This window comes from Falco peregrinus, chromosome 18 (genome assembly GCF_023634155.1).
Source record: "Falco peregrinus isolate bFalPer1 chromosome 18, bFalPer1.pri, whole genome shotgun sequence".
NCBI classification, from domain to species: Eukaryota; Metazoa; Chordata; class Aves; order Falconiformes; family Falconidae; genus Falco; species Falco peregrinus.
Genome location: NC_073738.1, coordinates 588,620 through 615,939, shown reverse-complemented (window position 1 = coordinate 615,939; position 27,320 = coordinate 588,620). Strand labels below are relative to the sequence as shown.

The following is a 27,320-nucleotide window of genomic DNA, read 5'->3' as shown; positions in this document are numbered from 1 at the left end:
GATTTTCATGTTTTCATAAGTGCTACCCTTTTCAAGGTCTGACTTCCAAAGTTGGCAGATTTTTCTTTCTTAAATGCAACTGTTCTTGTCACTGAAGAGCAATTCACATGCAGAAAGGCAGCTGGTTTCTAACCAACTCTTTATTATGCTAAACAAGGTCAAATATATAAAAATTCCAAGTTGTGGCTCTAAGACAAATCATTAAAATATCCCTCTCCTTCCCTCACATGTTCAGAGCATATTCTACTGCTGAGAAAAAAGAAGCCGTCTCACTCAGACTGGAGTAATCCACTGGATTTAATAGAATATTTTTTTTGCCAAACTGCATCCAAAACCAGAGAATGACAACACAAACCCATGTTACGTTCAGTATTTTTTGTCCAAAAGTCTCTTCTGAACGGTTATTTTGGAATGGCCTACATTAAGCCAAAGCAAGAGAGCACTTTAAAGTAATGCATGTATCATTTCTTCAAAAGGAAAAATCAAGCCTGATACTTTGAAACTGAATACAGTCACAGACATGAACATTTAGAGCTTAACAGACATCCTCTACTAATAACAAACACTCAGTTTCAAAGAAAATGTGCACTTTATACACAATTAAAATGAAAACAAAAAAACAGTAATAGAAACAGCTCCATTACTTTGCATTTTCGGAATGAATTCAGTGCTGGGATTGGAATATTCTATACACTCTGCTCACTAACGGGAACATCTACTGGTGTGGACAAAAGCTCACAGGACTGACCTGAGACGGTAGCTTTAAGCGGAAATGGTTTAGATCATTAATTGGGAAATGGCTAATACAAACAACAGGGGAAGCAGCTGCCATGAACCAGTTTTGTTTTAAGCCGCTAACAAGAAACTGCTGTAGTTTGTGTAGAGAGCAGCAACAGGAAAGGATTTTCACTTCTTGACATTTGGTGGTGAAAGGCTGTTCCGAAACCACTGCAAGGGGTTAAGAGCGACGTAACCCTTTTGGCAAGCTGAAAAGAACAACCCCAGTGTCGGGAGGAGTGGATTGTAGCCATGTATCCGTGTTTATCTCCAGGCTCCAAATGTCTTTCCCTAGCACTTTCAGACAACACGTTTTCCACCCAGCTTCTCCATCACACTCACGGCTTTCTGCTAGCAAACCCTCTCTGCCCATCTTCAGGCAGCGTGCTTCTCTTCAGACTCCTGTTTAATTAGAGGAGTGCTATTAATAAACTCCCTCTCATCCCACAGAGCTAGTCCCATCTCACGGCTAGCTGTCCCTGCCTGCAAGTCCACTTAAGCTTTTAAAAACTGCTCTGTACTTACCGTGTTACTTACTTACACTCGCTTACAGACATCACCCTGAAACTTTCCTGCATAAAATTCAGAGGTTGCTCCTTCCCCGGAGCAGTGGCCAGGAGTTGCTGCTAAGCAAAAAGCCAGAAAGGTCTCTGCTGGAGGTGAACCAGAGAAGCTCTCGCTGGCAGAGGGTGGCACTGGCTCTGGGCACCCTTATGTCCCCCAAAGCAGAGCTGGGATCCACGCCTGGACAGTGAAACCAGACCAAAAATCAATTCAGCAAAATGCCTATTTTCAGCAAGTGCTTGGGTAGAGGACAACTGCGAGCATATGCTCATATCCCCTTAGCTCAACTTTAACAGAAAGCCTATGCTCAGCTGTTCTACGGGACAGGAAGCGAGTATGGGTTTACCGGTGTCCTCCACGGAGCCTTGCTTCCCAACCCTGCTCCTGACTAGGCTGTAACGAGGGCACTAACGACTGAGTTAGCCTCAAAATACCACAGTCCTGCTTGAAACAAGCCCCCCAAATATATTAAAGCACACAAAAACCTAACCAAAAAAAAAAAAAAAAAGAGAGAGCAGAGCAAGGTCCTGAATACATTATAAATAGTAGCAAAAAGCATACACTTTTATCAGCATCTCTCAAACATCAATGCGCATCCTTGCCAAAAAGACACCGCCAAAGGCAGCGAATACCGCATTCTCCTTTTTCTAATTATAAATTCAAGTTTAATGCCAAACCCACAAAACGCCAAATCTGACTGGTCTCTCAAGCAGAAATCTAAATTATACGTATTGCTCTGTCTGAACTAAATTCCTCTGACATAACGGAAAGAAGAGGGGTCTGGGATAAGGCAGTATCATTGATATTCGGAAAGAGCTTCATAAAACTCTTACAGACAGCTCATGTGTCCTGGCTGCAGGGAGAGGAAGGTTATTCCTCGAGTGTAATGCACGGAGAAACAAAATTACCGTGACTCCATCTAACCAGATTACCTTGGAAAAGACAGAAATCTTATCCAAAAGGTATCATAACAACTTCATGCCCTTGGGGAGCAGGGCGTTACGTAACAGCAGATCTCAAAAGCATCTCTTTCCATAGATACCACATGAAGATACAGAATTACTGAATCCAGCAACTTCTATTTACTTTTTTTTTTTTTTTTTTTTTTTTTCCCTAAATTGTTTTACAGGAGTTTGAAGTCTCCCTTCCCTCCTGTTGCATACAGCTTGCAGGGAGGTCTGAGCCCTCTCTGCATTACAGCTGGCACTCTCACTCTGAATGCAAGCACTCTCACACACACACATTTTTCCTGTAAGTAATTTTCCATGGAGGGACAGGAGGGAAACTGTAGTACATCGTGGCTATAGTATGACACTTTACAAGTAGCACATCGTTTTTGTAAAAGACAAGAGTCAAGAGCACCGTTAACAGATGTTTTCCAAATTTTTCACTGCTCTGCTGCTCAGTGACTGGCACCTGTGGGCTGCCTGGATAACCGGAGACTCCTCTGTGCTGTCTGCATGTTCAAGGCACTTTTGAAATGCAGCATAGAAAGTTTTACGTTTAAAACAAGGAAACAACGACGAAACTGTGGACCACAGTAATAAAACTAGCAAAATGCTAACAGCTACCCATTGCTTTCTCCTCATTAATATAAAAAAGCGCAACATCAGAGATCCAGTGTACAAATACAAAAAATTGTGCATAATAAATGTACTATAATACTGTACATACAGCATAAACCGTTCAATGAGAATGATTTAAATATGCCTATGTGTCTCCTGACTTGGAAGACAGAAGAATAAAGTTCTATAATCCCAGAATATGCATACAAACCCTTTCTGAGAGGTTGAATCACTAGCCAACGGTATCCCTGAAAATAAGCAGAGTCAAATATTTACTTAATGGAAGCCATTATTCAAGGGGTTGCTGGTTATGATAAACTAGGAGAAAAAACACAATATATGAACTCAGCCAACATTAAATCCAGACAGAGTTCTTCCCATCTCCTGACTTGCTACTGGCACTGCTTTTGTTTGAGCCTGCTTTGGATTTCTTCTCTCTGGAACTGCTGGGATTGTTTTGGTTGTTGTAAGCCTGGATTGCGAGGTCCAGGTGCTCCTGAGCCACTTTAATTTCCCTCTGCAGATTTTCCAGGTCGGCAGGAATGTTTTCTTCGTTGCTTCCATACTGCTGTTCCTGAGCTATATTGGCTTTGTTCTGTTTGTAGGCCATTTTGGCGTTGGACAGTTCAGTATATTGCATTTGCTCTGGCTTGACCGCGATGTTATAGCCAGGAGGAGCAGATGGCGTATTCCAAGTAAAAGGGTAGTTATACGTACCAGAGTCTTCTAGCTCTTTCCTCTTGTTGTTCAGTGTGTCTCGGATTGTGCCAAATCCCAAATGGAGCATCTCCCAGACATTCAAAAGTAAACACATGCAGCTCACCCCATACATTATTAGCAGGAAAATGGTCTTTTCGGTCGGCCTTGAAATGAAACAATCTATCTTGTGTGGGCACGGCTTCCTGCTGCACACAAATACGGGGCTGACTTCAAAGCCGTACAAAAAATACTGACCCACGAGAAAGCCGATTTCAAAGGTAGTCCTCGCCAGAAGCTGCAGGACATAAATTTTCATGAGTCCATCTTCACGAATTCGCCGCCTGCCGTCATGCTTGGCTTTAGCAGGGGCCTGCTGCTCTTTATTTTCCCGTTCACTTTCCAGCTCTATTTCTGGGTACATCATTGGGTCTTCCTCGTGGTCCTCCTCCGTTTCCTCTAAGCCACGGTGTTGCTTCCATCGCATGGAAAAGCTTTTGCTCCTGATTCTTCTGTCAGCTTCGCTGTGTTCCACCATCCGGGCGATTTTATGAATTGCATAGCCTAAATACATTACAGATGGAGTGGCAACAAGAATGATCTGGAAGACCCAAAACCTCACATGCGAGAGGGGAGCGAAAGCGTCGTAACAAACGTTCTCACAGCCAGGCTGCTCCGTGTTGCACACAAACTTGCTTTGCTCATCATAATAAATGGATTCTCCTCCCACAGCAGTTAGGACAATCCGAAATACAATCAACACTGTCAGCCAGATTTTGCCAACAAAGGTTGAGTGATTGTGGATCTCCTCTAATAGACGGGTCAGGAAACTCCAACTCATGGTGGTCTAATAGTTTTATCTAAAAAACAAACAAACCCCCAAATATTTATGAGTTCATCAGCTTGAGCCTGAACAGTGCAACATGCAACCAAGAGAGAGAACTATAGAATTTTACAACCAACATGCAACCATGTTTGTAACATCACCTGTTACCGGGAAACTCCAGCTGCCAGAATTTGCTTGAAGATCCTACGTCTCCTCTGCAGGGTTTTGAGAAGCGTGCTACAAAAGAAAGCAGCAGTTAACTGCCATTTCACAAGCAAAATGCGTTCCCAAAGCTACTCCCGAGTAGAAGAGAGAGACGGCTGCTCTGTATTTCAAACATTAATAAAAACATTTACACTTGAGGCTTTTGGTCTCCAAAACACAGTGGAGCGAAAGCTAAGCTCCCGTGAAATTTCATGGGCTCCGCTGGCTACGTCCCATCACGAACCACAAGATTCATTTTAACTGCACAGAGGTGGCCAAGCCTTGTTAAAGCCTGAGCTAGCAATCTCGACCTTGACCATAGCCCACAGAGAGAAACTGTTTTCTCCACAGGGCAATGCCAGCTGTCTTGAGACAGAAATGAATCAGCCAGCCCAAACCCGAGAAGCTAGCAACTGCTGTTATCTTTAACTTAAAGGCAGGACAACATAAGTGACCCGAGCAGTGCTACCCTGCAGGTCCAGCCCAGAGACAGGGTTTGACCTAAGGAACATCTACCTTCTAACCTGATGCTCAAAACATTGTATGTATTTGGCTTCAGTCCCTTCGGGAGGCTAAAAATCTCCCCTCCAGAGCCAGAGAAGACTTTAGCATGTGTTTTGTGATGGGTTTGGGGGAGTGGAAGGAAAATCTAGTTAAAAAAAGCAATCTATCAAAAATTTTAGATGAGGTACTAGGTGGGAGATCATAGTGATTGAGTCACCACCACTGGAGGTATTTACAAAACATGTAGATGTGGCACTTACGGACATCGTTTAATGATGGACTTGGCAGTGCTGGGTTAATGGAAGATCTTAAAGGTCTTTTCCAACCTAAACGATTCTCTGGTTCCATAAATTCTCAAACCTAACAGTAAAAAACCATCAGTGGAAACCCACAGCTAGCAACCCTATGCGGTATTACATGAACAACACGTAGCGACATTACAGGCCCACCTGGAGGCTCAAAGGAGTGAAACTGGTAAAACATTGAGCACAGGAAGAACTGTTTGATGTTGTTACAGCATGGGGATAAGACATCTTTCAGTCCTCTGATGATGTCAAATACCAATTTTTCAAACATTATTAACAGAAATTTTTGCATCAGAACATTTGGTGAAAGACCCTAAAACCAGAACTGGACAAGTCTGGCACTCTCATCTTAAAAGTGATTTATTCTTAAGATCTGGAGAAATTGCAGGAGACTGGAAGAAAACTAATATTTGCAACTATTCAACTTCTTCTGTATAACTACAGAGTTGCTCACAGGCAAAATAATGAAATATGAGGGGATGCAGTCAATACAGAATTAAAGGATATATATGTAATCCCCCTTCTGGTGAAATTCAGTGTTTCATTGAAAAGGCAACAGCACAGACATAATGCAGATGGGCTGTGTAGGACATTTGATTTTTTACTTCGTGACAGCATGAGGAAAAAATAGCGTAGGAGAGTATTAAAAAAAGACCAAATTCAATGAATCAAAAGTAACAAAGGTCTTGACAAATGATTCCCACATTAGAACCAAGATCAACTGCATGTAATTATAGCAAGTTCTGCAAAGACCAGGAATAGACCTGGCAACTAGGCTGTATCTTCCTCAGACCTGACCAGAAAATGGCTGCTGACAAAATCTGCAAGTGGCACAGAAGTTTGCAGGCTGACAAATAAAGATGAGTTATCAGCGATGCAGAAAAACACAGATTGCTCGAGAGGCTGAGTCCACTGAAACAAAACCACCGCTTCAACCAAGCTTAATGCAAAGACATGCAGCTAAGAACAAGAACAGCAGTCTTTTTTTTCTTTTTTTTTTTCCCCGAAGGAGAGCAGTTTGCCTGGACATCAGTTAACAGGGAGGGGAGCTAGGGTCCTAATGGACGAGCACCTCAATGCGAGCTGGTGATACAGCAGAGATGATTGATGCAACCCTTGGCTGCATCACATGCAAATAGGGGCAAGGAAGGTGATCTTACCTCCTTGTTAGCAAGACAGCACTCGGTGCCTGTGTCTGCATCCTTCAGAACTTGCTTAAATATCAGAGAGTGAACATGTGAGTCTCAAAACCAGCTGAAGGAACGGGGAAGATGCCTAAAAGTGAGAGATTTAGAGAATTCAATTTATTTAGCTGGGAAACAGGGGAAGAAAATAAAGGATTATAATCTAGTGGCTGTCAGTTGCGCGTGCAATCAATCCAAGGTTTACAATCATAGCTCTTCTTTCTACGCAACCATTATTCTGCAGACAGAATTGGCTTAAATAACATGTTTTTAACAGGAAAAACCAGAGGCATTGCCTTACTGCAACAGGTGACTTCACACCCTAAACACCCCTTTCAGAAAGGCACCCAAGTACAGCTCTTGCAACCCTGAGCCCCGCATTAGTGGGACAAGAGACTGTCCTTCAGACACCCGCAGGTTCGGCACTCCCCGGCAGCTCGAGTGGGTCGGGGTACGCTGTGCGCCTGAGGAGCCTCCAACACACCGAACAGAAAAGGCACGTGAGCCCCACAGCTGGAACTGGGGACTACGGAGGGAAGAGCCACAGCACTCGCACTCACACCAAGCTGCACTGCCAATCCAGTCACCAGGCGTGGGCACTAACGGGGCATGCTGTGTCCGGTGGGAGAGGACCTGGGGGTGCTGGCCGAACGTGAGCCAGCAGTGTGCCCAGGTGGCCAAGAAGGCCAACAGCATCCTGGCTTGCACCAGCAGCAGTGTGGCCAGCAGGGAGGTGCTGAGGTGTGTCCAGAGATGGGCGATGGAGCCGGGGAAGGGGCTGGGGCACCGGTCTGATGGGGGGCGGCTGGGGGAGCTGGGGGTGTTCAGCCCGGAGAGGAGGGGGCTCAGGGGGGACCTGATCGCTCCCTACAGCTGCCTGGCAGGGGGCTGCAGGCAGGGGGGAGCGGTCTCTGCTCCCAGGTAACAAGGGACAGGACAAGAGGGAGCAGCCTCAGGTTGTGCCAGGGGAGGTTTAGATTGGGTGTCGGGAAAAATTTCTTCACCAAAAGGGGTTGTCAAGCACTGGAACCGGCTGCTCAAGTAAGTGGTTGAGTCACCATCCCTGGAGGCACTTAAAAGACGTGTAGATGTGGCACTTAGGGACATGGTTTAGTGGTGGACTTGGCAGCGCTGGGTTAACGGCTGCACTCTTAAAGGTCTTTTCTAACCTAAACAATTCTATGATTCTATAGTTTTCTACATGCCACTAACTGACATGTTGTAATTCGTCAATTTAAAATGAGACAAAACCCAAGGGAGTTTAAGAAGGGGTTAACTTTCCCTTGCTGAAAATGTCAGGACCAAACTCTTTTCTAAAAGTAAACTACTAAGTAAATTTGAAATGAATTAAGTACTGTTGCCAATGTAAATTTGACATAAAAGCAGGAACTAGCCTTCACATTTTCAGATACTGCCAATGTTTACCCATCAGCGGCTATGAGCTGAGAAGTTTGCCATCAGCACTGGTTTCAACAGGAGAGGGGCCACTGAACCTTTAATTTTAGACAAGCTGCTACCTCCACATCTAATAAATTCTTCTGAGGCATTTATCAGCTTTCCACAGTGCAGACCCCGTACCCGCGGCTGGCTGACACCTCGCTCCCTCGGCAGCGTGCTCGGAGCAGAAGACAGCCACTGCAGGGCACAGGGCTTCTGGCCCACTTAGAACGGGCTTCAGGAGAAAGACGGGGTTCACGTCCTGGGTTCCACCAGTTATATAAATGAACAGTGACAAACCTACACACAGACGCTGACCACACAGACTGGTACATTTATGTTAACCACAGCGTTCAGATGTGGATGGCGACGTCACCAGACAAGCATGTAATAACCATGACTCCTGCCAGTTACAGAGTTCTGGCTGCAGAGGTGCGAAGCTGCTGAAGAGCTCCGATTCTCTTCAACAAGAAAGTGTCACATTCTAAATTTAGTTTTAGTCCAGAGCAGAGCTACTGACACAAATAAGGGAGAGTCAACCAGCAGGCAAAGAACTTCCTTGTCTTTACGGAAACATTTTGATTCAAGTAAAATTACCTGTAAAATAAAAAATGACCTGTAAATAAAAAAACCCCTTTCTTTCACTGGAAATGTTCAGCCCATCAAAATTAAACATAATATGTTTTTTATGTTTTATGTAAATTAAACATAAAATTTCCAAACAGAATTACAGCATTTGAAATGGCAGTATCCTTCAGTTCCATGAGATCAGCCAAGGTCAGAGGCTGCATGTTCCTGCCTTTACAACACACGTACTGCAGGACCCAGATATATTGCAGTAACCTTCACCTAACGTACACTTAGCATCTCTCAGATTTTGTGTTCTGATACTATTTAATTCAATAATTTTCCATTGTTTGAAACAAAAGTCTATGGACACTGACACGCTTCTGAAAAAGGCAAAATGTCAGCAATTTCAGCTAATTTAAGTCATGGCAGAAAATGCATTTGAGAGAGACTTTCATTCCTTGTATTTGTCATAAATTCATTCCAGCACTTCCAGCGGAGGAGGCTCCTCAGAGCAGCCAGAATATACAATGCAAATAATGTGACGCTTATCTCTGACAGCAAGCTGGCTCCTGCAAATAAAGTTTTGCAGATGCGGCCATCCAGAAAGAATAAAGAAGAATTTGGAGCAGGTACATGGGAAAAAAGAAATTAGCTTTAGGTTAAGAGATTCACCGCAGGAAATCTCTTGAGTTATTTTAACATGGCTATTGTTCATGTACAGACAGACAGGGAACAGTCCCTGTTGTGTGCAGCTTCCCCTATCCAGCCCATGTGTGGCTCAAATGTGAATTTAAACGCGGGGTTGATTTCATCTCATTTCAGCTTTCTCATCTAATTGTCATGGTCTCCCACCAGTCAGGGAGGGAAGAACAGCACCTCAGAGGAGCAGTTTACTGCAGCAACCTTAACATTCTGACTTTGGATAAGACAGCTGAAGTGTGGCAGGGAGGGACAGTGGGACAAGGAAGGATGGAAGAAGCTGGAACCATGGTGACTCTGGAGGAAAGCTCCCAGCAATGCCTCCAGACCCCCAGGATGTATGGCACCTGTAAGGCGGTGCCGTATACAACCGCCAACAGCCTCACTCCAGGCTGTCAAGTCCCAAATGCCTTCAGCCTTGCGTCAGCACAAACTGTGCCCCATCCCAGTACAAACTGGATCCTCTGGCCATCTCCCGGTAATGACTGGCCCATGTTCCTACGCAAACTGAATCTCCTGGCCTCCTCTCAGTACAGGCTGGGCCCCCTCCCAGTACAAACTGGATGCCCTTGACCCTGTTCCAGTACAAACTGGCAGCTGTAGCCCAAAGCATCTGAGCCCGATGACAGCAGGCAGCATGTGGATGTTTGGTTTAGTGTCAGGCAGTCCTGCGAGTCGCAGAGTTGGACTCGACGGTTCCCATCATCTCTGGAGACACCCTCCCCCCGCTAAGTCCACAGCTGGCTATGGGCTTCAGCTCATCCCTGAGTTTTCCCTGGAACAGAGGTGAAGAGCAGTGCAGGAGCACACCTTCCAGCCGTGAGACCCAGCCCCTGGAGGGGAACAGGGAGCTGAAGCTCTCAGGTTCCTCTGAATTTCAGTTCACCAGCACCTTCTCAGACAAGGTTTGTCTCAAACACATATATAGGAGGAAGATTTTGTAGCCAAAAGGCAACTGTCAAGGGGAATATATTTACGGGAAAACTTTTTTCCCTTAAAATATGTCCTCCCATGTCACGCTAATGAAATTTGATTAATTTATTAATGATGTATTTGTTTTGTTTTGTTTTTAAGCAGTTTTAAATCATGTGCTGAGCAGAAAAAAAATCAAGAATAAATGCATGGCAATTCTGTTGATAATCAAAAGAGGTTTCATGCTGCATGAAAGTAAAATTGGGCCCACAGGCTAATTAAAACCAGATTTGAATTAGGATGAATAAATAATTAGCATTATTCATTCAAATCTCATTTACATTGAAATGTAAGAAATTGCATGATTTACAATTATTCTTGTGGAAGCATGAGGGATCTTCTTTTTTTTTTTTTTTTTGTGTTAAACCTGAAAAATAAGTAAGACCTTATTAAGAAAGGAGAAAGTTGTGGCCAGACCCAGCACTGGCAACATACCAGCACACCACAAATCCTGTTGAGTATTGTGCCGATGCTACCTGCCTTCCTGACCTGAGCAGCAATTCCAGTGTCCATCCTCCTAAGTGACACAAGGGGAAGGATGTGGGGATCTTCCTGGGGTAAGACAAATAAATCACTGCTATCATCCTTCCATCATTTGTAAAGGAAGCCGGCTCAATCACCACCAACTTTATTCCCATGCTTTTCAAAACTGTTTACAGTACTGTGCAGCTGAAAAAGACTAAGTAAACAACTGTACTGAATTTTAGATTTAATCTATATTATAGAATATTTGGGAGTGAGAGGGCTGCAACTTTTGGGACAACACACAGCACTTGTTCAAGTAAATAATCTGTCATCTGGCAAGTCTCATATGGCAAACAGCAGAGAACAGTTATGAAAAAGCCACAGCATCAATGTCAATTTGGAAACAACTTCTGAACGGTGCCTTCAAATCCCAGGCATGCTAACAAGGTTCTGCTGCTCCCCAGACCAATTCCCCTCGAGTCTAAAAAACCCCTCATTGAATTACGAGACTGCAGATCCTATGCAGGATATAAACAGAACACTAAAATATGGGTAAGAGGTAGAGATATAAAAAGATTCTTGTGCTGTCAAAAAAATAAAGATGTCAAATACGTATCTTTTTGAAAATCAATGTACATACACCCACCCAAGCATTCAGCTTAAAAAGAAACCGGAATGTGCAGATAAGACATGAACCTCCAGTAGCCTCAGCGTGCCCTCTAGGTAATGCCAGCATGGAAAGCCAAGTGACAATTTTAGCAACACTCCCCTGCAGTGACACAATTCAAATGAAATTGCAGCGTGTTTCATGCTGGCCAAAACTAGCATTTACTTCACCTACAGCAGCCACGCTCCTCCAGGAAGATCGTCTCCAGGGCAGACACCCCAGAGCATGCGAGATCCCAACTTTGGAAGAGCGGTGTCCACTGGGGCAGCCCGTGCACCCCGTGCCGCAGCACAAGGACATGATGAACTGTGAGCCTGACTCGAGTTCGTTGGAGAGCAGAAGCCTGCAGTGAGAACAGGCTTTGTCAAAAATGGAGGCTGGGCTGTAGAGTCTCTATTCTCTCATGAGATTTTCGGAGACCTGTTCTGGGGTCTTTGTTAGCCTGAATCCCTTGATACATGCCCAGCATTCAGTAAGCTTTCCAAACAATGGGAATGAGGTGTACCAGCTCGGAGGCTGGTATAGTGAGCTCCTAAATTTGGCATTTCTGTAGCGACTCGGAGCAGAGTCGTCAGATGCTTGGCAAACCTGAGCAGGCTGTTCTTCAGATCTGTCCTACAGACTTGAGGTATCAAGAAGCAGAAGCAAGCCCCAGGTGATGCTTGCACTCTGGTGATGTGAAATGTAATAATGGAGAAAATAAAGCGGTCAGCAGATTACACGGCAAGACGCCGTGTGCTGTTTGACAGCCTCTGCAACGGAACACTTGATCCTCAGGGCAACAAGGCACAGTCAGACTGACACAGCATCGCACCAAACCTCGGTTGTACCAGCCCAGTGCCAACACTGAAGCTTGTAGCGCAAACAACCCCTCTCCCTACACAACTTGTGCGTTAGGAACCTGCATAATTTTGTTGGACACTGAAAACAAGGAATTGCAAGGTAGGTAAAGGGCAAATTTTTTTATTCTTCTGCAAAGAGTTTGAAGCTGAAGTTCAAGCCATACTAGAGGAAACACCCAACACTGCTGTTTTGAAGATCAAGGCCAAGTGTTTAATCAAAACCTGAGCTCTCGGGTTGCCAGCCCAGACTGCCTGCAGACAACAGGGCCAGGGACTGCTGCTTGTACCCTTGAAACCCAAAGATCAGGAGGGTATCATCGACCGTTTCGACCAACTGAAATGACCTTCAGACAGCGTGAGCATGGTCTCTGTATGGATTCAGGTCCACAAAACGCTCCTGACCGAGCTGTCAATTCCCTTTCTTCCATACTAAGTGGATCCTGCAGGCTTTTCCAGGAGATGATCGTACAGATACAGAAGTCGTCTCCCAGACACCAAGAAGTTCTCTCTAGGAGCTGCTCCCAAACTAGATATCCAATTGAAAAGACACCACGTGCTCCCTAGCTCATGGCTACTAAACCCTGTTTCAGACACACGAGGTGTTACCACTTGCCAAAATACTTCAGAGATCAAACACACCAAATGCCCAACAAGTCCGATACTGCGATTGCTTCTTTGTAAGTGACAAAACCACCCATTTACTTCAGTCATTTATATTTTGAAGATGCTTAACCTCTAGGTTCCCTTGTACTCATATGCATTATCCTAAAAAATGTGTAATATTCCACCAACTGGTGGGATATTTTAAACTACCACATTCTATCTCCCAAAAAGGGTCAACTGAGAGCAGGTTGGCAGGCCCATGTTCAGCCGGGTTTTAAATACCTCCGAGGATGGAGACTCCACAAGCTCTCTCGGCAGCCTGTTCCTACATCTGACCACACTCACAGTAAAAAAAAAAAAGCTTTTCTGAAGTTTAAGTGGATTTTCCTGTGTTTCAAACTGTGCCCCTCACCATTCCCTGGGTACCACTGAGAAGAGTCTGGGACAACATCAGCCAGGTAATTTTTCCTGTAAGAATGAATGTAATAGAGGGGGCACAAGTTACAGGGACTTGAAACACACAGGCAAGTGATACTGTGACCTAAGAACCTTCCCGCTCACAGTACAGGACAGTTGCCCCAAAAAGCACAGGCTGCTGCTGTGTAGTCACCCCCTGACAGACCCTGTGCGGTTCCACCAGCATTGGCATAATAATAAACACAAGATGTTATTAAAATATTAAAAATATTGTACTGTTGACTATCGCACCTGTGTTCTCAGCAGTTATTTTAACAAATACAGGCAATGGAAGGGTAAAGGTAGAAAAGATGCTGTGGGGATGATGGCAAAAGGCAGGTACTAAGTGACCAACACCAATCCAAAGCAAGAGCGCAACGGACAGCAGGGCTGGGGTTACTGCTCACACTTGCTTAATGAATCCCACAAATTCAGCTCATTTCAGGACATGCTTGCCAGCTTGCAAACAGCAGAGGGAAAGAAACTGCAGGACAGCACCTGCAACAGCACCTGTGCAGGCAGGCCTGGCACTGTCACACGGGGCTGCACCCCGAGACACGCAGGGGAAGAGCAGAGTCCAGGCAAAGCAAAACAACTTGTGCGCTGAAAGGAACAGGAGCACAACGCCCTGACACCTCCGACCTAGCAACAGACACCTCCACACCAAGACCCAGAGCACTGCAGCAAGAAAAGAAGGAAAAAACGTATTTTCCCAGACAGACCCAAAAGGTCTCTGGTCCAAATTAAGGAATACACAAGTACCATTGCGTGTTAGATCCACAGCAAAGTCACCAAGGGAGACACACTGCTGGAGAGCAACAGCCTTTTTACAGGCTAGAGCACTTGTGCACTTACCTGGGTCCCTCCATCCCTCTTGCAACAGGGTCTGGGTAAAGGCCATCTTCACTTGCATACCGTTTCAGTCAGGCATCAGAGAGATTTCCCCGTCTTGATGTGATTAGTGAGTCAAATAACCACAACACCCCTTTAACTACTCCCGATTCCACTGCAGCCAACAGCACCACAGCATTTCCCCACTGGGCTCCTCCTATATGCTCAGAGGGATGAGTGTCAAAAGAAAATGACACACTGGAGGCAGCTGACCCAAATATCACTCTCACAGCCATTTCGGGAAAGGAGAGAGAAGCCAAAAGAGAGCAATTCTGTCGGCTCCTGTACATCAAAAGGCTGCCACTTGGCTGAGCGGAGGCAATCAAATGGGGATGAACACCTAATTCCCTCACCACCATTTTATGACAGTCAAAGGAAACTATGATAGTGTTTGCTTCATAGATAAGCCTCAAAAACTAGCATGAACGGCTTGTAAATAAAACAGATACCACATACCATGACACAGTCTGCCACCATGTCCCCAGTCACCCATTCTGCAACATGGCAGTTATTTCACTGTGACCCAAATTCAAAAAAAGACCTTTATTTCCCAGCTCTGTCATCTGGTCTAGTACGAGACACTGCCTCACCCTACAATTACACCAAATTCATCTAACATTTGCTTCAACAGCAGCTTTTTAGAGAAGGAAGGATGTTCAGACAGCAGATGGGGACACTAAACCCTCACTACCAACTGCTTTACATGACATCCAGCGCTTGCCATAGCTCTGCTAAACCTGGTCAGACCTTCTACTTGCTGCGATATGGAGGACCAGCAAGTTTTGCAGACCTCTGTGACTTCACACAACCGTACATCTCCCTGGGTAGAGAGCACTAAGCTCGGGAAGATGGCAGCCAGCCACACCAGAAGGTCACCTTCTCACTGTCAGCTACCGGTATACCACAACACTCAATGAGGATGGTGTGGGGAACACCTACAGTCAAGGACAGAATGACAGCACCTCGCTAGACTGTCAAAACCCCTCTAGCAACGTGATGCCCCGTGCACACAGGGCTGTGCACGGTACAGGTGCTCCTTCCAGAGCAGAGAGCAAGGGGTCTGCTACAAGACAGCAGCAAGCACACAAACCTGCCAGGCGAGCTTGCTTGCGTTCCTGCCAAATGCTGGCCTGCTGCTTCGACTTCCCTCAAGTGCCACTAACCTGCAGAAATAATTGAAGAGTTTTAAGTATGATTTGTTATGAGGAAAGGAGCTCAGTAAATCAGAGCAGATTGCTATACTGGCATTAAAACGTTACTCCAGCTTGAGTTCAACAAGTCTTAACAACTTTATTTCGCCAAAGATAAAATTTAGGATATGAAGATGCACATAAATTCACCAAGTGAATTATTTCTTGAAAAAAAATGTTTCCTGTAGTGAAATAAGAAACCCAAAATCGTAATTTTCTGAAAGACTTGAACACTTCTCTAGACCCTCTTGGGAAGAGACCTGAAGCACTCGCTGATAAAACTCCCTATGCTCCATCACACCAGCTGGGAGAACACATGCGTACCAGCTGGGTGGGTTTTTTTCTTTCTGAGAATAGCCACAAATAACTCTGTTTTCTAAGAGGAAGCTAGAAGCCCTTTTCCCACTGTGCCTCATGCCCCAGAGAAAGGCACACTTCACCAAGCACTGAGTAGCAGGCAGGTCATTTTTTGCCATCTGACTGCTCTACATGGCCATGTATTTGTTATCAGACTTAATATCAACAGAGATTATGAAAATTAGCAGCAAATTTAAGGCTGATTAGCCTCCCAGATGCATGGAAACTGCTTAAGCCAAGCATGTGACTTGATGTGAGAGTGCGAACAGGACAAGGCTATGGTATATACTGCTTTCTGGTCCTGCTGAGATGGAAAAAAGCACACCGAGATACTACAGGCACAACTGTGGGCAATGTGACTGTACTAAGCTTCCCCCAGTTTCTTATTTCCAAGTTTTCAAGATTTTAGGAGGGTGGTTACATTTTGATACAACCTCAGCCACCGAGTGAACTTCATGCTTATTTTGTACATGTTCTCTTCAAGCTCCAACCAGGTGACAGCAGGGTCACCACCACCATCTATCGAGACCACAGAAAAATCACAATTCACTGTCTCAACACAAAGTGGGCATCAGTGTGAACAGGATCATAAAGCGCCAGTCAGGTCAGTGGTCTGGCCTTGAAAAACCTCAGTTAGAAAAATACCTAGAACACCAGAAATTGTATAAAACCGTACTTTTCTTACAACTAAAAGAAAATAATACGAACATATAGCAGAACCTGTACCAACAGGAGGACCTCCTTTTAGAAAGCAAACTGGTGGCTTCTGCAGTCTTTGGAAAACCCGGTTCGCTCCCAAGTCTGGCTAAGGCCTTGCTGCACGTTTGGATACGAGTAACTTCCCATCTTCATTACCAAAATAAACAGTTCACAGGCAAATACGAAGCAGAGACAAAAAAAGTTAACACAGTAGACTGCTTTAGTGATGAATGCAGACATAGCCTTACTATTCCACCCAGCACATATTCAGAGATCTATCACCATCTACACCAGCTATCACCTCACCAGTTCTCTGAAGGGTTAAATCAGTGGCACGTGCAAAGGGCCCCACCATTTTCTAATGCAGAGGTGAGCAGGTCTGCTTGCAAAAATATTCTTAATCCTTTTGAGCGTTCACCGTATCACAAATCCTCATTCACTCAAAGGGGGATCAGCTGCAAGTGACATAATTCCTAGTAAGAAACCACAGATTATTTGGTGGATTCTCTCACTAAGGCAACCCATACCTACTCTGCCAAGTTCACAGAATCACAGAATGGTTTGGGTCTGAAGAGGCCTTAAAGGCCACCCAGCCGAACCCCCTGCCACAGGCAGGGACATTTGTCACTAGACCAGGTCGCTCCCAGCCCCGTCCAGCCTGACCCTGGACACTGCCAGGGACGGGGCATCCACAGCTGCTCTGGGCAGCCTGCGCCAGCACCTCAGCACCCTCATCTCGAAATACTTCTTCCTTATTTTCAGTCTAAACCTGATCTCTTGCAGTTTAAAACCACTGCCCCTTGTCCTGTCACTACAAGCCCCAGGAAAGTCTTCCTTGTAAGCCCCCTTTAAGTATCCAACAGCCACAGTAAGGTCTCCCCAGAGCCTTCTCTGGGCCGAACGACCCCAGCTCCCTCGGCCTCTCTCCACAGCAGAGCTGTTCCAGCCCTCAGGTAATTTCTGTGGCCTCCTCTGGAGCCGCTCCAACAGGTCCATGTCTGCCTTGTGCTGGGGACCCCGAGCTGGACGCAGAGCTCTGGCGGGGTCTCACCAGAGCAGAGCAGAGGGGTGCATCCCCTCCCTCAACCTGCTGGCCGTGTTGCTCCCATCTATCCTATGACTAAAACAGCTGCTCCCCCATCACTTTGTTACAACTTCAGATATCCATCTGCATCCTGAGGGAGCTGCCCTGCAGAAAGCCACACCACCTGGAACACGTCCATTTCTTAATGCTACTAAAAGAGATGACAATGCCACACAGGAAAAATTACGTGACTTCTTTATGCACACTCACAGTACTAGAAACAGCCCCAGCCTCCTCGCCAGCCACACTCCTCCAGGGGCTCTCTGGGAAGCTGAAGTGACTGGAGTGGAGGTTACAGAATAAAAAGCCAAAATGACGAGTAATGGGTGGGGAGGATGTGGTGGCATTCACCAAAGCAGGTAACGGAGCTTGGAGCTGGAACAGTCTATCTGGTTACAGCCTTTCTTAAAATTGCCTTGGTACAGGGAGGCAAGCGTCACGTCACCTCTGTAAGACAAGGCTTACAAAGAAAATCATGGCAAACTGCAGGCCTCCAAACCCAGCGTTTGTACAGGACTAATTAGACAACGTTATACAGACTAGAATTAGTGGACAGCTGATGTATCTGTATAATCACAACCTACTGGGGCAAAAGTCAGTGTGGCTTCTGTAAAGGGACTTCCACCCTCACAAAGGGATTTTTAAGATCTGCAAGTCCCTCTCATCAAAAGCTTCTTTTAGGGACACCAAAAGCCCACACTGGAAAAGAGACTGTCCCTGCATGGAAAAACAACTGGGTGAAAGATAACAGAGTAGGAGTAAACAGTCATTTCCTGCAAGGGAGGGAGGTCAGAGTGGAGTTTCGCAGGCAGAGAGGCTGGGACCAGGATGCTGTTTGAGTACAACGCAACAGTGAAGTGGGTGGGATGCGACCAAGGATCCTGATGGCAATCTTCAAGGCAAGGAAGATAAGCAACCATGAAAAATGGCTGAAGGACCCTGTGACACTAAGTAACCTGGCAATAAAATGTCAGATGAAATTCTAGATAGATTAAGTGATACATACACTGAATAAGTAAAAAAAAAAAAAAAAAAAAAAAAAAATCTCAACCACTCAGAACAGTCCAGAAAGTCAAGAGCACTTTACAAGTGTTAGCAACGGGCAAGTGCATGAACAGCACGCGCTGCTGTGCCACCGTGAGCACCCGTGGTTCACCCACGTCCTGGCCACGGTGTACAGCCCTGGTCACTCTCGCTATCCCCTGTCACGGAAACAGAGAAGAACAGAAACTGCTTTGTTGAAGAGGTATGGACTGGCTGGTGTAGGAAGAACAGTGAGAAATCCAAAGGGGGGAAAGAGAGTAGGGAGCTGTAAAATCTGGAGTAGCCTGGAGAAGGAAAGCCCCTTAAAAACTGGAAAAAAAAAAACCAACCAAGAGACCATGCTTCACACAACAGGTAAGTCTCCAGGCAGAAAGCAGTCAAAAGGCTGAGAGGGGTTTCACACACGCTTCTCCAGCACCTTCGCTGTAGCCTCCACTCGGGCCAGTGTCAGGAACAAAACTCCGAACCAGGGGGACATGGAATACAATCCAGCTGTTCCAGCTAGAACAGCTCCTGGCTGTTCTAAAGGAGCCAGGAGCGAGTGTCTCCCCTGGGGGCTGTGGGAAGAGTGCGTTAATAAATCAGCGAAAAGACTGGTGCTGGTGGAAGGCAAAAGGAAAAAAGTAATTGGTAACTCAGGTTATTAATCATTGATAAGTTACAGCTGATTGGTATTCAGTATTTACTTGTTGGACAAATCTCAGGCAATAGGCACGCTTGAAGGACAGCAATGATTTATTTCTGTCGATATCTCTCCAGCACAATCCTCCAGGGAATTGGATTTTGCAGGCATCCAGATCGATAAGGTTTTGCCACAGATTGCAAAGAGAGCAAGAGCAGGCTGAGGAATACAAATCTAGCCGGGTATTGACACAGAGGTGGAACATTTCAAGTAAACTCCAGAAAGAGCAAAGACTACATGAACCAAGAAATAAAGATGATCATTTCCATGAGGCTATACGGAAGATCACTGTGTACTTCCTTCCAAACACTTAAAATTTTATTTTATTTTTTTTAATATCATTGGAATCACAGTTTCCACTCTGAAAATTCTTGTCCTTTTAGAAACAGTTTAACTATGTATTTGAATGTCAGCTCAGTAACTCTTGGGAATTAGTAAGTAAAATTCAGTCATTTCTCAAATACTTAAATATGTTTACCATGAAAATTGGGAGATGTGTAGGAGGAGATACTGCATGAAAGACTGCACACCTGCAAGACACACATTAAGAAACTTAATTATTTTTAAAAACTAACACTGGGGCTAGCCCCAGGTGCACAATCTAGCACCCAGCCTCTTGCCTGCCTACAGATGTTTCTGTAACCCCAGGCCCCCGGATTACGCAGTGTTACTTGTCAGCCCCTGAATCCGTAACGGGCAAGACTGCCCGGAGTTACCAAGGAGTCAGAAACTCACCCTGAAGGTAACATGGAAACACACAAGAAACACGATCACTCTTCCAGGCTCTCTGCTATTTTAAGCATGACAGAGATACAGAATTTTACAATGACTTGTTATACCTGAGTCTGGCACGGCTGCACCACTCGCAAGTGTCCAACACTGGGATGTCACCGTGAGCAGGAGCCAACATCCCCTGATGCCATCAGCACCATCACTCATCCCTTAAGGCGCGTATTCCCGAGGCGCACCACAGCTAGACCCAGGTTTAGACCCAGAAGTCATTAGATATAGACCCAGAAGTCATTTTTCCACATCCCTTCACCAGTTTAGCTCCATCAGAAAAGTGGAAACAACTGGCTCCAGCACCCTGCATTTTTTTGGGAGGGCTTTGGGGATTTTTTAGAAGAGAAGACGCGCTGCACACAGCTACCTACAAGGCAAATAACCCGGGGAAAGCAGATTAACAGCTGAGCTGAACACCACAACGAGTATTCAAAGGAAAAAAATAAAATGCAATTGCCAGCCACTTCTCCAGCACCACCAAACACGACGTTTGTACTAAAAAGAACAGTAGGCAAAATCTGCTGGTCATCCATATGTATGTCTTCTCGTACTTCAACAGTATCTTAAACGAGGTCAGGCACGCTCAGAATTGTTTTCTGACAAATTTGTAACTAAAAAGGTGGAACTAATATCTGTAAGAGCTGAAAGCTGGTTTCATGTACTTATTTAGGCAAAAAAAGCTGGCTGACTCCAACGATTTTCATCTAAGCAAGGTAATAGAGAAAAATCCTTCATTCCTGTGTAAAAATGTAAATCCCAGGTCAGTGAGCCGTTTAAGCACATGCCTAACGTAAAGCTTGGAAGAAATCCTGCTAATAACCAGGTTGCTTGCATATTTACAGTTTGGCACGGGCTTAAGCACCTGGATGATCTGGATATACCCCATAGCCCCCGGAAAAGAGACTAAAACAGGCTGGTCTGTGAATTAATCACAGTGGTATGAACAGAACCGCTAATATTAAACTAGGGAGGGATTGTATGTGTGAGTGTGTTGAAGCATCTGTTCAAGTTTAGGCATATAAAATATTTTTCAGCCCAATGACTCCATAGGGAAATGCCTCATACATCAGCTCATCTGACTCAATTTTTCCATCACATTTCCCTTAATATAGTTTTGTCCATAAATACACCATTCTTTTTTTCCAAATATAGCTTTTTATTTATAGTGTCAGAAAACCTTGTAACTTGTGTTATGACTTAAATCCCTGGGTTCTTCTTTGAGATATAATCATTAAAGAATTATTAGCCAGTACTGAGGTATGAAACTAAGTTACCTACATCTGCAGAAGGAAAAGGGATTTCTTATACATCACCGTATGTCAATTTAGCCCACAGCACACCTGGGAACTTTCACCTTAAATCTTCGTTTTACACGAAGGAAAAGCCAAGTTTTTAAAAATCCCAACCAGATCTTCCAGACAGTCCACAACTGGGGGAGAACGATGCGTCACCACCCAAGCAGTGATAACAATTCATATTTATGGTACGAGGTCAGAAGAGGAAATTTCACATTGCCCTTCTTCCCTTCCAAGGAGCATTTTGAAGATAAATTCTTTTTTTTTTTTTTTTGGCTTTTAACAGCCTATCAAAACCGCGATGAAGAATAGCCAGTGAATAGGTAATTTAGACATTTAAAAAGCATGGGGTTTCTTTCAGAGGCAGAATTTCAACATCAAGCAATACTGCACACAGCAAGGGAAATGTGATTTAATAAGAATTTGACCATTATTAACAACAACTTCAGACAAGAAAAAGCACAGCACATTATTACATGGCACAAGTACGGGACAGTGGAATTCCACTCCTGCTGCTCGTGGGAAATGCAAAGACCAGCTGGAAAGACTGATAATGACATAGGGTTCTGCAATAAAATATTCATTCACAAGGCACGGCAAATGGGATCACTTCCCAGCCACCCGTGAGGAGCTGGCCAGGTTGTAGTCCAGGGACCACTTTGCAGAGGTGCATCTGTAATTCAAGGAGTCGCCTTGTGTGCTGGGCAGAGATGCTAGGAAGGAACACGCTTCCCTGTATATGTCAGCAGTGCTGAAGTACAGCAACCATAAAAAATAGGGAATATTAATGGAACTTTTTTAACAACAATAATTTACTACCTATTAACCAGATTAAAAATAAAGAAGTCTGGAGCACAAACTCCATAAAGCACTTTGTTGAGTGGCAGCACAAAACCCAAAAGCTGGAAACAGGGTGGGAAGAAAGGATCACCTTCCTCCTAACGAGACAGCAGCGCTCATCCTCTCGGACCACAGGGAGGCCAGACAACAAAGGGGTCCATTATCTGCTGAGGTTTTTACTCCAACTGTTTAATGATCCATTACCGTTGTCTGAGTTTGTGCCGCTATTCAGAAAACCCTGCCTGAGCAATAAGGCTGAGCCATAAGTGAGGTACCTGCCGCAACTTGCTCTGTGCGGCCGATGTTTAAAAAAAATAGACGGCGAAAACCTGAAGCGGCGTTAGAAAAGAGCCACAAAATTGCCTCCCTCTTCCCAGCTTGATGCTAATAGTGATGCTACAGACTGATTTCATAACTTTTTTTCTCAGCCACATGGCCCCTTGCAGGTACAAATGACCACGTGGGGAACACGGGCAAATCACCAAAATTAACCGGAGGAGCACAGCCTGCCTGAGTGCCCCCGTTCCCAGCTCACACGCACCCTTTTGTGATTTAGCAGCTCTGGGTTGAAAGCTCACTAGGCTGTAACCCTCCAGCATCACGGCTTGGCCGAAAAAGAAGCGTCAGCCGCCCTGCAAGCGCCTGCCAGCTCCAGCTTCCCCAGCAGAAGTACCTAAGGCACAGGAGTTTCAGTAACCCAGTCCACAAGATACCCAACGCAGGCGCCTTCAGGATTAAACAACTCTGGGCTGCGTATTCCTGGGTTGCTTTGTTGGTCCTCAGTGGCTGAGCTACACCCATGCACAACGGCAGGCACTGCAAGAAGTGCACTGGACCTCATCATTTTCTAGGCTAAAAGCGATGTTTTGGAGAGGTTGGGGGGGGGGGGGGGGGGGGTTTGGGAGTCACTGAAGTTGCTGGCAGCCAGTAAATTACCAAGTCAACAAATCTCTGTGTTAAAATTCATCGTGAAGTCTCCATAAGTGATTAGATTTCACAGCTTATGAGAATTTTGCTTTTAAATCTTGCCCTTGTCAGCTATAAAACCATACAAAGCCAGAAAACACCTTTCAAGATAAAGTTTCACCAAAGCAACCCAATTCCCAAACCGATTACCTTTTGAACCACAGAAAAGTCTTCAGAAAAACTGTGCCTACAACTAAAACTCATCAGCATATACTAAAATACTTAGTAAATTCTTACAATTGGTCAAAAATTGCCTAGCATCTGATCGCTGCCTTGCTATACCTTTGTCCTCACGAACTCACTCATAAACTGTTAATGAGCTTTCTTTTAACCTTTCCTCTGTTAAGAGGCGGACAGGACCACTGAAAGCCCTCACCGTCAGCATGTCTTCCAACCCTCTCAGGGCTCTTCGCTAACTTGTTCAAACTAAGCTGCCATGCTCTCAAGTCTGTGACCCCAATTTTTCAGTTATTTACTGATATTTGCACCACCTGTGAGTTACCTGCAATTACTTGGTTGTCTGCTTTGACGTAACAGGTGAAAATAATCACTAATGAAGGGGTAAGAATGGGTATCAGGGGAACCTACCTAGAAAACAGATGTTTTATGACAATTCCTCACTTAAAATCACACATTCAGACTTGTGAGTTGCTTTAAAAAAAACCCACCCAAATCTTAATGCTATTGCATCAATTAAGAAAACACTTCATTTTTTAAATGACAATGTTGTCTATTAGCAGTAATTCAATAGTCCACTGAATCAGTGATAATATGAACTTGCAATACTAGCCTTAGACGTGCTAACGGTAGTCCCTTTGATGAGGGTACAGCCAGCCATTAAGATTTTTTTAATAACTTCTCACAAACCGATCTAAAACTTCATAAAAGCTGGTTTGAAAAGCCACTACAAAGATGAGAGAAGATGGGTGATGAACCCAAGCAGCCACAACAAATAGCAGCAGTTTTAAAAAGAGATGGTCTTGTAAAACAAGTTTCCTGGGATCTGAAACACAAACCCTCAAATGTAGGTGTCAAAGCGTACTAACGTATGTTCCTTGTTTTGTTTTGCCCCATCCTTTGCCATTTCATTTCAGAATGTCACTCAAGTTACCATTTTTTGAGAAATACATTGCAAAAGGGTTGTTTTCTTACAAGGAGCCACAAGAATCCTCCCAGGGCAGACACCCACGCTCAGCACAACCGACCCCAAAGCACGCAGCCACGCTGCCCGCTCTCAGCGCACCACCAACTCCAGCTCACCTGAGCTTCTGCTCCGAGCCCCTCATCCTCTTACCTGGCCTCCTCCTCAGCCGCCGGACATGGTCAGGAGCCCCCTGGCCACGCGGGATCCCTGGCTGCGCTGTCGCGCAGGAAATCCCTGCAGTCAAACTAACTCAGCTTTGATCGTCAGGACAGCTCATTTCATTAGCAGCTTTTGCCGCCGACCAGAGAGAGGAGAAGGACGGAGACCCAGCAGCCTGCGCATTCGTCAGACACAGAAAATATGTAACGGTTCACCCCACCCACCGCCAAGCCCTTCAGACCTGCTTTAGTCACCAGCGCGACACAAGAGGGAAAACATTGTCCTCTCCTGCCTTTCTAGAACTGCAGAAACGCTGGAGTTAATTTTAGGATTGCTGGAAATACAGGACTTTCAGCTGTCTGCAGTTGTATGGGGGGAATAAGGAATGGCACAACAAGGCTCAAATTACCTGCGTGTTTGTATATTCATTTTCTTTTAAAAATTCTTACATATTCCGCTTCGCAGAATGCAGCTTACTCGTTCCCCTAGGAAAGCACAAGCATAACTTTGGAATATACTTGGAAAGAACCAAACATAGAAAGAAGGGCACCTTTCCTTTGCTTAATCGCAAGTCTTGACAGAAAACAACAGCTTTCCCCTTCCAAATGGCCTGAACAAAGGTGGGTTTGGTAACTGGACTGAGGGCTGGTTCGCAGAACATCACCGTGGGACAGGTGGTTTTTTCTTCTACCAATTATCCTCGACTTACAGTGGGCAGAAGACATGGAAATAATAACCAGAATAATCAATGGTCTACCAAAGACAAGGCTTTTGCTCTTTCCTCTTATTTCTAAACACTAACTAAACACACAATGAAAAAGCTGCATCCGGTGCTACCAACTGTTGCTCGAGAATCCATACTGCATATCCATGCCCTAATCAAATCTCTATGCACTATCACCTATTTGTAATCAATTTGACGGTGGAACAAAACCAGCACTTCGCCGGGAAGCAAGGTCACAATGACCAGAAAGCGTCAGAACTAATTCCTACCAGTAGAAAAGAGAATCAGCTAAAAAAAAAAACCCGTAAAAATAACTGTACAAATGTCATTCTTGTGAGGCTCTATGACAACGGGTCAAAGTTAGGCCCAACAGAGGCCAAAACTTTCATTACTGGATACAGGGCCGGAATTTTCTCCTCGCGCTCTGCGTTCGGATCAAGCACGGTGAAACGCTGAAGTGCACGGCTGCACGTTCGCTCGGGACGAGGTTAACTCAGGCTGTCAACAGCGTTACAAACCGTGTCTGGCCTGGCCGAGGAGCTGCTGCTGCCTCGGCTCGTGTGGGCGCCACCGCTGCCTGGGCTGAGCTCAGGGGCCCACCGAGGCCTCGGGCCGGGCTGAGGCACCGGGGCGGCCCTGCCAGGAGCGTGCGCCAGCGAGGTGGCACGGAGCCGGTGCCTCTTAAAGTAATGATTAAAAAAAAAAAAAAAAAAAAAGAAAGAAAAAAAAAAAAACCCCAAACTGTTACTTGGACCTACGATCGGGGACAAGGAGAGTTTGTACGGCACGGCACGCCCACCAGGGAAGCCGGGCGCTGCCGCCACCCGGCGCTACGCCCGCAGCGAAGGCGGCGACGCGGCGCTGGGGCAGGACGCAGCGGGACGGCCGGGCCCCGTGGGTGGCACACGGCGCGGCCCGAGGGGCGAAGCGGCGAGCGGGGCTGGGCGGGCTCGACGGGGCCCACGCAGCGGCGGCGGGGGGCGCAGCGGCTGCCCCCGGACCCTCGCAGCGCCCCTGCGACCCTCGGAGCCCGCGGCTCGGTCCCCGCAGGCTCCCGCCTCCCTTCAGCCCCGTGCGCCTCGCTCCCCTCGCAGCTCCCGCCATCCCTCCGCGCCCCGGCTCGGCCCCTCCGCGCCCCGGCTCGCTCCCCTCGCAGCTCCCGCCATCCCCCCGCGCCCCGGCTCGGTCCCCTCGCAGCTCCCCCGCCCGGCTCGGTCCCCCCACAGCCCCCCCCGCCCGGCTCGGTCCCCCCGCAGCTGCCGCCCCGCGGCCCGCTCCGAGCCGCCCCCGCCCCACTCACGCCGCCGCCCCGCGCGGCTCCAGCCCATGGTCGCGGCCGGGCCCCTCGGCCGCCCACACACGCCGCCGCGGCGGGGCCGCCGAGCCCGGGCCGGGGGCGCGGGGCGCATGCGCAAAGCCCCCTCGTGCCGCCAGCCCACCCGCCCCGGTGTGCGCCGCGGGGGGCGGTGCGGGGGGGCTTCGGCGTGGGGGGTTGGAAACAGGGTGCGGGAGCGGCTCCGTGGGGTTGGGGAGCGGGAGAAGGGCACTGGGAGCGGGAGGGGGACACTGGGAACGGGACGGGGGCACTGGGAGCGGGAGGGGGACACTGGGAACGGGACGGGGGCACTGGGAGCGGGAGAAGGGCACTGGGAACGGGACGGGGGCACTGCGAGCGGGACGGGGCACTGGGAGCAGGAGGGGGGGGCACTGTGAACGGGATGGGGGCACTGGGAGCGGGAGGGGGACACTGGGAGCTGGAGCGGGGGCAATAGGAGCGGGACAAGGTACTGGGAGTGGGAATGGGACAAGGCACTGGGAACGGGAGGGGGGCACTGGGAGCGGAACAGGGGCACTGGGAACGGGATGGAGCACTGGGAGCAGGAGAGGGGCACTGGCAGCAGGACAAGGCACTGGCAGTGGGACAAGGCACTGGGAGCAGGAGGGGGGCACTGGGAGCGGGACAGGGCACTGGCAGCAGGACAGGGGCACTGGGAGTGGGAGGGGGACACTGGGAGCGGGACAGGGGCACTGGGAGTGGGAGGGGGACACTGGGAGCGGGACAGGGGCACTGGGAGCAGGAGGGGGGGCACTGGCAGCGGGACACGGGGATCAGGAGGGGGGCGAGC

General features: G+C 46.8%; 1 protein-coding gene across 8 annotated transcripts; it reads right to left on the bottom strand.

The window, feature by feature from the left end:
- Positions 1 to 279: 279 nt before the first annotated feature.
- On the bottom strand, positions 280 to 26,611 carry GJC1 (gap junction protein gamma 1). 8 transcript variants are annotated; one of them, XM_055789986.1, is made up of 5 exons: positions 26,495 to 26,561; positions 15,318 to 15,390; positions 6,602 to 6,716; positions 4,590 to 4,665; positions 280 to 4,462 (listed from the first exon to the last, which is right to left on the bottom strand). In XM_055789986.1, exon 5 carries the CDS (start codon positions 4,441 to 4,443, stop codon positions 3,262 to 3,264), a length of 1,182 nt encoding a protein of 393 aa, XP_055645961.1. In that variant the 5' UTR covers positions 4,444 to 4,462; positions 4,590 to 4,665; positions 6,602 to 6,716; positions 15,318 to 15,390; positions 26,495 to 26,561; the 3' UTR covers positions 280 to 3,261. The 8 variants fall into 8 exon arrangements, with proteins under 8 accessions (XP_055645961.1, XP_027638881.1, XP_055645960.1 ...); XM_027783080.2 differs by lacking the exon at positions 26,495 to 26,561 and adding an exon at positions 24,462 to 25,746; XM_055789985.1 differs by lacking the exon at positions 26,495 to 26,561 and adding an exon at positions 16,495 to 16,810.
- Between the last annotated feature and the right edge of the window lie 709 nt (positions 26,612 to 27,320).

Coding starts and splice junctions, on each gene's coding strand:
- GJC1 (XM_055789987.1), bottom strand. CDS start 4,443: ATGAGTTGGAGTTTCCTGACCCGTCTATTAGAGGAGATCCACAATCAC.